The sequence below is a fragment of the Ahaetulla prasina genome, chromosome 4 (assembly GCF_028640845.1).
Source record: "Ahaetulla prasina isolate Xishuangbanna chromosome 4, ASM2864084v1, whole genome shotgun sequence".
NCBI classification, from domain to species: domain Eukaryota; kingdom Metazoa; phylum Chordata; class Lepidosauria; order Squamata; family Colubridae; genus Ahaetulla; species Ahaetulla prasina.
In genome coordinates, this window is record NC_080542.1 from 75,913,020 (window position 1) to 75,927,559 (window position 14,540).

The following is a 14,540-nucleotide window of genomic DNA, read 5'->3' on the forward strand; positions in this document are numbered from 1 at the left end:
GGGCAAATATACCGAGGTGGAATGCTGATGCCACATAAAATGAAATAGAGAAAAAGAGACAGAATGAAAGAGAGAGAATGAGAAAGAGAATGAGAGAGAGAGAAACAGACAGAGAATCAGAGAAAGAATCAGAGAGAGAGAATGAGAAAGAATCAGAATGAGAGAGAATGAGAGAGAATGAGAGAGAGAATGAGAGAGAGACAGAATGAAAGAGAATCAGAGAGAGCATCAGAATGAGGGGGGAGAAAGAGAGAATGAGAGAGAAAGAGTGATGGGGAGAGAAAGAGAGAATGAGAGAGAAAGAGTGGCAGAGAGAGGGGAGGGGGGAGAAAGAGAGAAAGAGAGAGGAGGGACAATGCCTGAAAGACCCCATCCCATCACTGGGAGTCCAGTCACTTCAGCAAGCGGCGCACTTGATTCGTATTAGTGGTCCGTGGGATTTAAAATTATGAGTTTGTTGGTCCCTGAGGTCCAAATTTATTTATTTATTTTATTTATTAAATTTTTATACCGCCCTTCTCCCAAAGGACTCAGGGCGGTGTACAGCCAAGGATAAAACTCAATATATATACAATTAAAACCAGAATTTAAAACAAAGCAAATTACAAATAAGGCCGACAATTAAAATTAAATTTAAAATTTAAAAATTCAAAACCCTAAAACAATAAAAAATCCAATTTAAAATAGCAAAGCTATTATGCCAGTCCCGCTTGAATAAATAAGTGTGTTTTTAGCTCACGGCGAAAGGTCCGAAGATCAGGCACTTGGCGTAAGCCAGGGGGAAGTTCGTTCCAGAGCGTCGGTGCTCCAACAGAGAAGGCCCTGCTCCTGGGGGCCGCCAGCCGACACTGTTTGGCGGACAGCATCCTGAGGAGACCCTCTCTGTGAGAGCGTACGGGTCGGTGGGAGGCATAGGGTAACAGCAGGCGGTCTCGTAAGTACCCAGGTCCTAAGCCATGGAGCGCTTTAAAGGTGGTAACCAAAATCTTGAAGTGCACCCGAAAGACCACAGGAAGCCAGTGCAGACTACGCAGCAGTGATCTCTGCTTGGAGTTGGAAATGGTTGGAGACCCCTCATCTAGGGTGTTGGCTATTCCTGCCAGCTTAGTATCATCCGCAAATTTGGTAAGTTCCCCTTCTATTCCCTCATCTAAGTCATTTATGAAGATATTGAAGAGTACTGGGCCTAAGACAGAACCTTGTGGTACCCCACTGTTTACTTCCCTCCATGTAGAAGTAGTACCATTAAGGACTACTCGTTGAGTATGGTTTGTCAGTTACAAATACATCTGATGGTAATGCTATCTATCCCACTTTTTTCTAGCTTACCAAGAAGAAAAGTAAATGATTACTATATTAGAAAAACTGGTAGAATAAGTAAGAATAAAGTAGCTAAAATTTAGTTTAATATTTGGGGGGCACATCTATTTTGTCAGGATAAACAAATCTGGAAAGATGGTTAGCAGTTAAAGTGTGTTAGCCTAAGAATCATGAATCCTTGCACTCAAGCTATGGAAACTCACCAAGTAGGTTCAAGCCAGCAAATTTACATAAAGGCAATAATTTTATTTCATCTAGTAAAAAAACCTTAAGATTTCCTAGTATCTTAACTCCTAGTAACTAGATTGGCATGTTTGTGTAGTTTTCTTGTTTAAGGTCCAAACTGTACTCAAGTCATCAAGTGGCAAAAAGAGACTTAAGCAGAGGCTTGGTAAAAGTAGTTTACCAAGAGTTAAGCAGGAGTAAGCATGCAAGGAAGGGTCACGCCTGGGAAGAGTGTGTCGAACACCTTATACATTCATGTAGCCAATCAGAGACAGAAGTTTGTTACCCAACCCTGGGCAATGCCTTATTCATGCCCTTCTTATCTATAGAGCATTCCTCTTTTTTTTTGTAAAAGTTTTTTTTAATTTTTTAAAGACAAACAAACATACAATACATTTTTTTCTGAATAGAGTATTAACTGAGTCAAAATACATACACTCATTTTCCCCAAATTTAATTTATATAATTCAATTTTTGCCATTTATATTCCTTTTCTACTTCCTTTTTCACCTCTATTTTATATTTAATATATAATCAGAATTACCATCCACCCTAACCTCCTAATCTTAAACATTTTCATCTCAACCTTTTATTTCTCCCTCTCACATATATTTTCCAATAATTCTTTAACCCTTTAAACCCTTTTAAACCTTTTGAAACCCTTTAAACACAATCATTTTAATATTTCACACTTATTTCTGAATATCCATTGTTTTCTAAAGGTGGACCAGATTATCATATTTTATTATCTAATTAATCATTTTACCTTTTTATCAATATCTTTCTTCAATTTTTTTCCACATCATCTTTTTTAAGTAAAAATATCTTATTCCCTTTCCCTTTCATTTAAATGTCCATTACATCTTCTAAGTAAAACCTTCTAAGTCAATCATTTTATACTTCATGATTTATTTCATCATACCCCCACTAAGTAGTTTCAAATTATCATTTAACATTTAATTAAACCTATCTTCCAATTCCATTTCATCTACCATTCATATTAAAAAATGTTCAAATATTATAATCACTAATATAATCATCTTACCCTTTTGACAATATATATATTTCTTCAGTTTTGTTTTCCATATCATCTTTTTTTACTAAAAATATCCCATCTCATAAATCGTTTTATATTTCACACTTTATATTATCGTTTCCCCTCTAAATAAGTAATTTCAAATTATCATTTTGCATTTAATTAAACCTATCTTCCTTTTCCATTTCATTTAAATTCCCTTTTCTAAATAAATCATTATATTCACCATTTTATCTTAACCTCTTTTAAGTATATCATTTTATATTTCACAACCATTATTTTTCTACATTCTATCATTCAAATTAAAAAGTATATTTCAAATTATTCAGCTACGACAATCAACAATATAACAGTGTTCCCCACAGCTGAAGAAACTACTGAGGATGTGCCAGAAGAAATGCTGATTAACCTATTCGGTGCATTGCTGAAACCTGACCATGTTATTGAAAGTTTGGATGATCTAACAGAGACTCTGACAACAACCCAATCTACAGCAAAACCTGTATTTAATTTGGCTCCACCAGTTGCTCAGCATTGTGACAATATATTTACCCAACAATCTGCCATTACTGTATTTTTCGGACTATAAGATGCACTGGAGTATAAGACACACCTTAGTTTTTTGGAAGGAAAATAAGAAAAAAGCTGATTGGGGGTGGATTGGCCTCCCAAAATACCCCCAATCAGCTGTTCCCAGAGGTGAACTTTAGCAACAGGTTTATTGGTGGTGAGCTCTGTCACTCGCTTTTTTTCCAGCCTCTGAAACTTCTGTTTCAGAGCCTTTTTTTCAGCCTCTCAAACCTTTGTTTCAGAGGCTGGATGGGGCTATATTCAGTGTATAAGACATACCCAAATTTTCACCCTCCAGACAGACAAATACTAAGGATATAATCTATCTTTCACCCTCTTTTGAATCAGAAGTGCCTTCAACATCTCACAAGATGAATCCCCAGCTACATCCTCTAAAAATGGACATAAATCTACATGGGTTTTGGATGTGGATTTTGCTGAGAGAATTGCTAAATGCTGGCAATCAGGGACAAAGACAGAGGCATGCCTCAGTGCCCCACACAAATGCAGAGGCTATTCTTGATGTTGATGAACCCATAGACTCGCAAAATATGCCAAATTCTTGGTTAAATGCATCAATTAACAAATAGTATCTAGCTTTTGGTGTCAATAGTATCCAGCATAATTATCTTCCAACAAGCGGCCCTACTGAGAACTCATACTGACAATACAAAGACCAGTGCAAGAAAAATACCTTAAGCATTATGTCATGGAATGTAGCTGGGTGGTACCCATTTAGAGGCCTAAATTACTCTGATTCTCTGATAGATAAGGATATCATTTTGGTGCAAGAGACTTGGACCATGAATGACCTCCTGCCAAATGGTTATTGTATAAGCTAGAAGCAAGGCCAGGCAATATTGTGACCCAGACCCCAGTAAGTAGTAAGAAACTCAGTCAGTGTAAAAACAAACAAACTTTATTTGAACAGCTGAGAATTACTTCATTCTCAGCATAGTTCAACTAAATTAAACAAATTCCTCCCAGACAAATTCCTCAGTCCTATCACCAACCTTGGTCAAATTAGGCAAACTGCCAAAGGCCTTTCTTGGCAAAAGTTCAGAAAACACTGATGCAAAATAAATGCAAGAAGACAAAGCTATCAACGTTGTTTTTCGGCAAAGCCCAAACACTGTTGCTGGTGTTTTAAGCCTTATGGGAGGGGCCAATCATCTCTTGGCCCTACTCCCAAGTCATCCTCTTTGTTTGAGCTTCTCTTGCCTTCTGGCAGCTCTCCTGTTCCTCTGCCTCACTACTGTCAGTCTCTGGAGGCTCTGGATGGCCAATGGCCCTGGCCCCACCTCAGCCTCCGATGCAGAACCCTCATCCGGGCCTTCCCCAGCTTCCAGGACTGGCCCATGCTCTTCCTCAGCCTCATCGCTATCTGACTCCATTGCCAGCTCCTCAGGCTGTTGGTGGACCACAACAGGCAGAGGCCCAGGAAGACTGAAGGGAAGGCTGGGTATATTCATTTCTACCAACATGAGAGGAGAGCCCACTCTTTTTTAAAAAAAATTATTTTTATTTTTTTACACATACAATATATCTTTTCTGAACAAAGTATCAGGTACATGTTTACATCCAATTTGGTTTTTCCAATACTCCTTATATGCTTTCATCAATATATTTTCCTACCTTTTTTATTTCCCTATTTGCATTTCTCTTAAAAATCTAATTTTACCAATCTCACCCCCAATTTTAATCTTTAATCCCTCTTTTCCCCCTTTTTTTCTTTTCCCATTTATGTTAAACCCTTATATTCCCATTTACTAATTTCATTCTTTTCAATCTTCTACATAACATCAACATCAATTGTATCTGTACATTTCAATGACAATTTTTAAATTGTTATCCATAATCCTATACAGAAAATAAAAGGCAAGCAAAACTCTATTTTTTTTCAAATTAACTTCTACATTATTCTTAATAAAAACATAATAACCTTCACGTTTTCATCATTTCAAAGAATCTCAATATTGTATATTTCAAATCTCATTAGTATTTCAACCCATAATTTATTACAGTTCTCTTCTTTTCTTTTTTAAAATTCTTTGTTCTCTTTGCTTGTCCTATATTTCTATCCATTCTCCTTTTCTTCCCTTCCCCCATTTTTTGTTTTTCTCTATTACTCCCTATGTAGTTCTTTGACTTTATATTTTTTTCCCTTCCCTTCTTTTTTTCCTTGTCTCTTCCTCCCCTCATTATTTTTTTTACCATTCTTGTTTTCAATATTTTTCCATTTACTTTCCCCAACTTCTTTGTGCTATTTCCCTTTTTATTTTCCCCTTCCCTGGAGATCCCTTCACCTCTCCCCTTAGACTGATTTAAAATTTCACAATCATTTAAAAATTCATCATCTCTATTTTTTTTTCATCTTCATCTTCATCTTCATTTTCATCTTCCAACGCCTATCTTGCTTCATGGATTCTTTGTTTGCTGTCAGTTCCAGTGCAGCTCTTATTTTTTCTGGTTCCATACAGTCTTGTAATTATTTCTTTTATTTCTTGCTTAAAAGTCATATGCATCTTTTTCATCATTTCAATTATTCCCTGTGCCATTCTTTATTTTTGGGGTTGTAGTTATTTTTTTTTATTGAAAAAGTTTTACAAAGTTTATTCCCCCTTCCCCTCCCCTTCCCCTCCTTCACAAACCCCTCCCCTTCCCCACCCCCGACTTCCTGGAACAAACACAAAGTATAGTTAAAAATGAAACAAACATATGCTAAAAAAAATTTCCTTTCTAACTCAATTATACTCCTACAACTCTCATCATATCCTAACCTCCCCCAAAACAATCAGAAATAATACATCCTAATCATTCAAAGGCAGTCTGATAACTCTTAGTCTGATATCGGCTTTGAATATAGTCAGTCCATTTTTTCCATTCATTTAAATATCTTTCTTGTGTATTGTCTTTCAGAAAGGCTGAGATTTTTGCCATCTCAGCCAAATTGGTAACTTTCAATATCCATTCTTTTATTGTAGATACTTCTTTTTTCTTCCAATACTGTCCTATCAGTAATCTTGCTGCTGTTATTAGATTTAAAATCAGTTTAGTCTCAATTACTGTAGAGTCTGTAATAATTCCCAGCAGAAAAAAATGCAGCAGGAACTTTATCTTCTTTTTCAGAACATTTCGTAAAATCCACCAAATTTTTATCCAAAAAGCCTTAATATTCTTACAAGTCCACCAAATGTGGAAATATGTAGCATCATCACAATTACATCTCCAACATTTTGCTTGCATATCTGGATACATACACGATAGTTTCTTAGGATCTAAATGCCATCTATAAAACATTTTGTAAAAATTTTCCCTTAAATTCTGTGCCTGCGTAAATTTAACATTTCTAACCCAAATTTTTTCCCAAGTTTCCAACAATATTGGCTCCTGAAAATTTTGTGCCCACTTTATCATACAGTCCTTTACCAGATCCCTTTCAGAATCTATTTCAAGTAACACATTATACAATATCTTTATATGCTCCTGAGACTGGTTTCTAATTTGCTTTACCAAATTTTCCTCATTCTGCACTATACAAATTTTTTGATCTTCTTTCCATCTAGCACGTAGTTGCCTATATTGAAACCAAGTATAATTTTCCCCTTCTTCTTTTAATACATGCAGATATTTTAATTGCAAACTACCTCTTTCAGTATATAAAAGATCCTTATATGTAATCATTTCTTGATTCTGTTCTAAATTTATATTCTCTATTGTATGTCTAGGACTTGCCCACATAGGAACCTTGTAATTTAATTTATAAAAACATTTCTTCCAGACACGCAAGAGAGCAATTCTTAACACATGATTCTTAAAAGCCTTATCCACTTTTTTATCATAAATTAAATATGCATGCTATCCATATAGCAAGTCATAACTTTCTATATTCAGAATTCTTTCCTCCGTTAAATTAAACCAATCATTTATTGCAGAGAGAGCAGCTGCTTCATAGTATAATTTAAAATTAGGCATTTTTAAACCTCCCCTTTCCTGGGAATCTTGAATTATTTTCATTTTAACCGTTGCTTTTTTACCTTCCCATATAAATTTATTAATTCCAGTCTGCCATTCCTCCCAATTCTTATCTTTCTTAATTATTGGTATCATCTGAAAGAGGAATAAGAATCTAGGTAAAACATTCATTTTGATAGCAGCTATTCTCCCCAGCAATGATAATTGCAATTTTTTCCAAACAATCAAATCCTTTTGAACTTTTTGCCATAAAACCTATAATTATTCTTATACAATTTCACATTTGATGATGTAATATAAACCTCTAAATATTTAACCTTTTTTGCAATATCAAATCCTGTTATTTCCTCTAATTTTTATTTCTGTTGTCTGGTCATATTTTTTATTATCACTTTTGTTTTATTCCGATTTACCTTAAACCCTGAAACCTTTCCATATCGATCAATTATTTCCAACAGAGATATACTTGAATTTATAGGGTTTGTTAAAGTAATCACCAAGTCATCTGCAAAAGCTCTCAGTTTATATTCATGTTGTCTAACTTTAATTCCCTCTATTTCCTTTGCTTCTCGTATTTTATCCAATAATGGCTCCAGAGTCAAAATAAACAATAATGGTGATAGAGGACATCCCTGTCTTGTTCCTTTCGCAATCTTAAAAGCTTCTGTTAAGCTACCATTAATTATTATCTGAGCTGTTTGCTCTCCATAAATTGCCCTAATTATTCTTATAAAACCATCCCCAAATTGCATTTTTTCTATTAATTTAAATAAAAAATCCCACTGCAATTGATCAAAAGCTTTCTCTGCATCGAGAAAGATAAATGCTGCTGGAATAAAATTTTTCTTTTCTAAATACTCCAATAAGTTAATAATCTGCCTAACATTATTCCTCATCTGTCTCCCTTTTATGAATCCAGATTGATCAGTATGAATTCTTCGTTGTAAAACATTAATCTATTAGCTATTATTTTAACAAAAATCTTATAATCATTATTTAAAAGTGAAATTGGCCTATAATTCCCCGGTTTGGAACAATCCTGTTCCTCTTTTGGTATCAATGAGATAAAAGAAGTTCTCCATGAGGGGGGAATTCCCCCTCCTAAATGTATCTGATTAAATAATTCCTTAAGTGGACCTAACATCTCATCCTGTAAATTCCTATAATAACTTACTGTAAGCCCATCCATACCAGGAGTCTTCCCCATTTTTAATTGTTTAATTACCAATATAATTTCTTCAGAAGTTATAGACTGATTAATTTCTTCCCTTTGTTCTAGAGTTAAATTTTTAACCTTATATTCTTTCAAATAATTATCAATATCTATATTCAATATTTTATCTTTAGCACATTTGTATAATATTCTAAGAAAGCTTTCTTAATTATATCCTGTTGATATCTCTCTTTACCTTTATATTCTATTTTTTCTATACTACGTTGTTTTTGTTTTTTCCTTAAAGTATATGCTAACCACCTACCAGGTCTATTTGCATTACAAAAGGTATTGTGTTTGGCATATTGTATATTTGTTGCCACTTGGTCAGCCATTATCATATTAAATTGACTCTGTAATATCTTTATTGCATCCTTAAGTTTTTTGTCATATGGATTATGTATTAATAATTGTTGTTTCTTATAGATTTCCTCTTCTAGATACCTACGCTGTCTTTGTTGCTTATTTCTCTGTCTATTATTAATATATATTAATATCCCTCTCATAAAGGCCATGCTGGCCTCCCAAACCATTTCTATAGAGGTTCCCTTATTCAAATTGTAATCAAAAAATTATTTCAACGACTTTTTACATTGATTTACATTATCCTGATATCTAAACAAATTTTCATTTAGTTTCCATGTTCTTTTGCCTTCTTTTCCATATTGCAATTCCATCCAAACAGGATTATGATCAGATAAACATCTTGGAAATATCTTAATTTTCTTTACCCTAGAAACCAAATCATTAGAAGTTAATATAAAACCAATACGTGAAAAAGATCGATGCCTATCAGAAAAAAAAGTATAGTCTCTTTCCTCCAAGTTCTGCAATCTCCATACATCTCTCAACTTAAAATCTTCTATCATCTCAAAAAAAGACTTAGGAGGCTTTGCATGTGCAGGTATCTTTTTAGAGGAAATTCTCTTGTCCTTTCATGTATCAATTACTCCATTCCAATCTCCTAATATAATACACGATCTATAATCCCATAGAATCAACTTGTCATACAACATTCTGTAATATTTTTCTTGTTGCTGATTGGGTGCATATATACCAAGCAAAAGGGTCTTTTTTGTTTCTAATATAAGTTCAATAGCAATATATCTTCCGTGAGTATCTGCCTCTATTAACTTGGCTGGTATATCTTTTCTCAAATACACCACTATACCATTTTTCTTGTCCAAAGCTGAGGCAACAAAGTGTTTACCTAGTTTTGAGTTTATTAAGTATTTCTGATCTGATGATTTAATATGTGTTTCTTGTAAACAGATCACATCATTTCTAAATTGTTTCAAATAATGAAATATTTTTCTTCTCTTCTGAGCTGAATTCAAACCATTAACATTCCAAGTCAGAATTTTATTTGCCATTACTGGCCTCCTGAAGCTTCTGAGCAATCAGCTGAAGATCCTCCTCTCATGTCTTCGGCCTTGCTCCTCCCAACGTTTCTGTGACAGTATCCTGAGCTTTACTTTGAGTTGGTTGCTCCTTTTCTTTACACTTGAGGGCTCCCCTCGTTACTCTTTGTTCTTGTGGTTGTTCCTCAGATGATAACATCACTGGGGTCACCTCAGCTTCCACACCCATTTGGGTCTCTTGAATTGTTTTTTCTATTACTTCTATTTCAAGTTTCAGCATAGTAGAAAGAAAATCTTTGGCCTTAAGTACAATATCAATACGATATCTTCTTCCTTGATAAAACACTGTCAAAGCAGCTGGAACTTCCCATCTAAATTGAATCTGATACTTTTTAAGTTCTTGTGTAAAAAATATAAAGTCTTTCCTATCCCTTAGCATCTTGGGAGGAATCTCTTTCAAAACCTTCAGCTCCTGGTCTGCTATTCTCAACTTTTTCTGATATGCAACTTGTAAAATCTGATTTCTCACTGTCCTTTTCAAAAAGTAAACAACAATGTTTCTAGGAAGTTTCTTCTGCATAGCAATCCAGGAATTAACTCTATAAATTTTGTCAGTTTGATAAGCAACCTCTTGTGGGTCAAGTTCAATAAATTCAGCCAAGGCTTCTGATAGAATTTTTTTTTAATCTTCACCTTTTTCTTCCTGTAATCCCCTAATTCTCAGAGCTCCTTCCATCATTCTGTACTGCATCACCACCACATGATCTTCATTTTTATCCAATTTTATTTGCATTCCTCCCATTTTGTTTTCTAATTGCTGGTTTGATTGAACTATTTCTTGCACTTCCCCCTCCAACCCCTCCAGTTTATTTGCCAAACCTTGAAAAGCCATCAAAATATCCTCTCTTATCTGTTTATTATTTTCTTTTATTTCTTCTCTTATTTTCTCATTATTGTCCATAATATTATTCATCATCTCCTTAAACCTCTCTTCAAACACTTTTCCTTGCTCTTTAATCAAATCTTCCAAAGCTACTTCAGATCCCCTTCTGCCAGCAGTCTTAGGTGGTTTGGTAGCCATTTCAATTTTTAAAGTCACAAAAATTAAGTTTAAAAACTTCTCTTTTTCCCTTTAAGTATAGGGGAACTCAATTTGTTACAATCCACAAGTAACATTTCTTAGCTTCTTAGTTACACAGTCTGCTTCCACTTTCACTTCCTCTCAGACACCATTTTAAAGAGTCAGTTAAAACAAAAAGAAAAATTTCTCTTTTTAAAAGGTAGAAGTTAGGAAGTCAAAAATACTTGCAATCCAGTAGTTATTCACTCGCTCGCGTTCCGTCTGCATATAGAATAGAATAGAATAGAATTTTATTGGCCAAGTGTGATTGGACACACAAGGAATTTGTCTTGGTGCATATGCTCTCAGTGTACATAAAAGAAAAGATACGTTCATCAAGGTACAACATTTACAACACAATTGATGATCAATATATCAATATAAATCATAAGGATTGCCAGCAACAAGTTATAGTCATACAGTCATAAGTGGAAAGAGATTGGCGATGGGAACTATGAGAAGATTAATAGTAGTGCAGATTCAGTAAATAGTCTGACAGTGTTGAGGGAATTATTTGTTTAGCAGAGTGATGGCCTTCGGGAAAAAACTGTTCTTGTGTCTAGTTGTTCTGGTGTGCAGTGCTCTATAGCGTCGTTTTGAGGGTAGGAGTTGAAACAGTTTATGTCCAGGATGCGAGGGATCTGCAAATATTTTCACGGCCCTCTTCTTGATTCGTGCAGTATACAGGTCCTCAATGGAAGGCAAGTTGGTAGCAATTATTTTTTCTGCAGTTCTAATTATCCTCTGAAGTCTGTGTTTTTCTTGTTGGGTTGCAGAACCGAACCAGACAGTTATAGAGGTGCAAATGACAGACTCAATAATTCCTCTGTAGAATTGGATCAGCAGCTCCTTGGGCAGTTTGAGCTTACTGAGTTGGCGCAGAAAGAACATTCTTTGTTGTCCTTTTTAATGATGTTTTGATGTTAGCTGTCCATTTGAGATCTTGCGATATGATAGAACCCAGAAATTTGAAGGTTTCTACTGTTGATACTGTGTTGTCAAGTATTGTGAGAGGTGGAAGTATGGAAGGGTTTTTCCTAAAGTCTACCACCATTTCTACGGTTTTGAGTGTGTTCAGTTCCAGATTGTTTTGGTTGCACCACAAGGCTAGTCGTTCGACCTCTCGTCTATATGCAGATTCGTCATTGTCTCGAATGAGACCAATCACTGTTGTGTCATCTGCGAACTTCAGTAGCTTAACAAATGGATCATTGGAGATGCAGTCATTGGTATACAGAGAGAAGAGAAGTGGGGAGAGCACACAGCCTTGGGGGGGCCCTGTGCTAATTGTACAGGTATTTGATGTGATCTTGCTTAGCTTCACCTGCTGCTTCCTGTTTGTTAGGAAGCTTGTGATCCACTTACAAGTCTGTTCCGGTACCTGTAGCTGGTTTAGCTTAGTTAGAAGAATGTCTGGAATGATGGTATTGAATGCTGAACTAAAGTCTACAAAAAGGACCCTTGCATAGGTCTTTGGAGACTCAAGATGTTGTAGGATGTAGTGCAGAGCCATATTAACAGCATCATCTGTTGATCTATTTGCTCGGTATGCAAATTGCAAGAGGTCTAAGAGCGGATTCGTGATGGTTTTCAGGTAGGAAAGCACTAGCCTTTCAAAGGTTTTCATGACTACAGATGTTAGAGCAACTGGTCTGTAGTCATTCAGTTCCTTGATGGTGGGCTTCTTCGGCACTGGGATGATGGTAGAGCGTTTGAAGCAAGAAGGAACATAGCACATCTCTAGTGATTTATTGAAAATATGGGTGAAGATGGGGGCCAATTGGTCAGCACAGACTTTTAAGCAAGAAGGAGTTATCTTGTCTGGGCCTGGAGCTTTTCCTGGCTTTTGTCTGTGAAATAGGTCCTGCACTTCCTTTTCTGTGATCACTAGGGGTTGTGAACCCAATGAAATGGGGTCAGTTGTAGGAGGCTTGGCTGTTGTTGGTGTGTCTGAGATGGGGGTTATGGAGATAGGTGGCTGTAGTTTCCTTTCAAACCTGCAGTAAAACTCATTCAGGTCATCTGCCAGTTGTTGATTACCTTCAGCCTGGGAAGGAGGTTTGCCATACGCCGTGATATTTTTAAGAGTTTTCCACATGTTTGCTGGTTCATTTGCTGAAAATTGATTCTTTAGCTTTTCAGAGTAGCTTCTTTTTGCTGCTCTTATCTCCCTTGTTAGTGCATTTCTGGCCTGATTGTACAGCATTTTATCACCTTTTCTGTAGGCTTCCTCTTTGGAATGTCGTAGCTGCTTAAGTTTAGGTGTAAACCAAGGTTTGTTATTACTGTGTATTCGCAAGTTCCTTGTAGGTACACATAGGTCTTCACAGAAGCTGACATATGATGTTACAGTATCTGTGAGTTCATCCAGGTCTGCAGAGGTATCTTTAAAAATATTCCAATCAGTGCAGTCAAAACATGCCTGTAGCTTTAATTCTGATTCCTCCGTCCAGGTTTTCACTGATTTAATTATTGGTTTTATGGCTTTAAGTCTTTGCCTGTAAGCAGGTACAAGGTGAATCATGCAATGATCAGAGTGTCCTACAGCTGCACGTGGTAAAGACCGATAGGCATCTTTTAGTGTTGTGTAGCAGTGGTCTAGAGTATTCTTGCCTCTGGTGGGACAATTGACATGCTGAAAGTATTTTGGTAGCTCTTTCCTTAAGTTTGCCTTGTTTAGATCTCCCAAAACAATGGCCAGTGAATCAGGGTGTTTGGCTTCAGCCTCCATGATTTGGTCAGCTAGAGTTCGTAATGCCTCGTTTACACAGGCTTGTGGTGGGACATAAACAGCAATTAGAAGAAATGAGGAAAATTCACGAGGCGAATAGTAAGGTTTGCAGTTGATAATTAGAGTCTCTAAATTGTTGTCACAGAATTTGTAAATTATGTTAAAATCTTGACACCAGGATGAATTAATATATAGGCATAAGCCTCCTCCTTTCTTTTTACCAGATGTTTCTGGAATCCTGTCCGATCGTTCAATTTGAAATCCTGGAATGTTCAGGCTGCTATTTTCAATTGATTCATTTAACCAGGTTTCAGAGAAGCATAGGACTGCTGAATTGCGAAAATCAGAATAGTATTTGTTTAAGAGGAGTATTTCATCCATCTTATTTGCAAGTGAGCGTATATTTGTTAGGAAAATTGAAGGCAGAGGAGTTTTAGTGCGAGTTCTTAGCTTGATTAAGATCCCAGATCGTTTACCTTGTTTCCTTCGTTTCCGTCGTTTGGTTTTTTTAGTAATCCATGGCTCCGTGGGAATTGCCTCCTCCTGTGTTAGAATCTCCTCCGTGTTTGTAAAGACAGGCGGGGGTGAGATTAAAGAAAGCTGCTCCTTAAAGAAATGTTCCTTAATTTTTAGCAGATGGTCTCGTGAGTAGGAAATCCGTAGTGAGTCACAGAGAACATAGAAATCCACAATGAAAAATCATTTAAGCAGAGATGGACACTTTCTTCTTTTCCTGCCTTTGCAGGAGCGCGCTGAAGATCGGAGCTCGGCAGGGTTCAGTGGGACTCAACCCTCCAGGGTTCTGCTTAACAAAGCAAAGCCCCTGGGGAGATCTACCTCTCTCCCGCCACTCTATCCTCTCCCTTTCTCCCAGGGAGAGAAATTGAAACCGGCGAACAGCTGTTTTTCGCTGTTTCGCCGGCTTTTACGATATTCAGTGCGGATGTAGTTCTTATTTTTATCAGAGTCAAACAGTTTGTTGACAAAGT

The 14,540-nt window shown here is 36.2% G+C and overlaps 1 protein-coding gene across 1 annotated transcript in view; it reads right to left on the bottom strand.

Moving 5' to 3' along the window:
* LOC131197679 (uncharacterized) overlaps positions 1 to 14,225 on the bottom strand; it is a 208,153-nt gene extending 193,928 nt beyond the window's left edge. Inside the window, exon 1 of the mRNA XM_058182031.1 lies at positions 13,035 to 14,225. Coding sequence (XP_058038014.1) covers positions 13,035 to 13,932 — 898 coding nt within the window. The 5' untranslated portion in view covers positions 13,933 to 14,225. The remainder of the gene's footprint in view (positions 1 to 13,034) is intronic.
* Between the last annotated feature and the right edge of the window lie 315 nt (positions 14,226 to 14,540).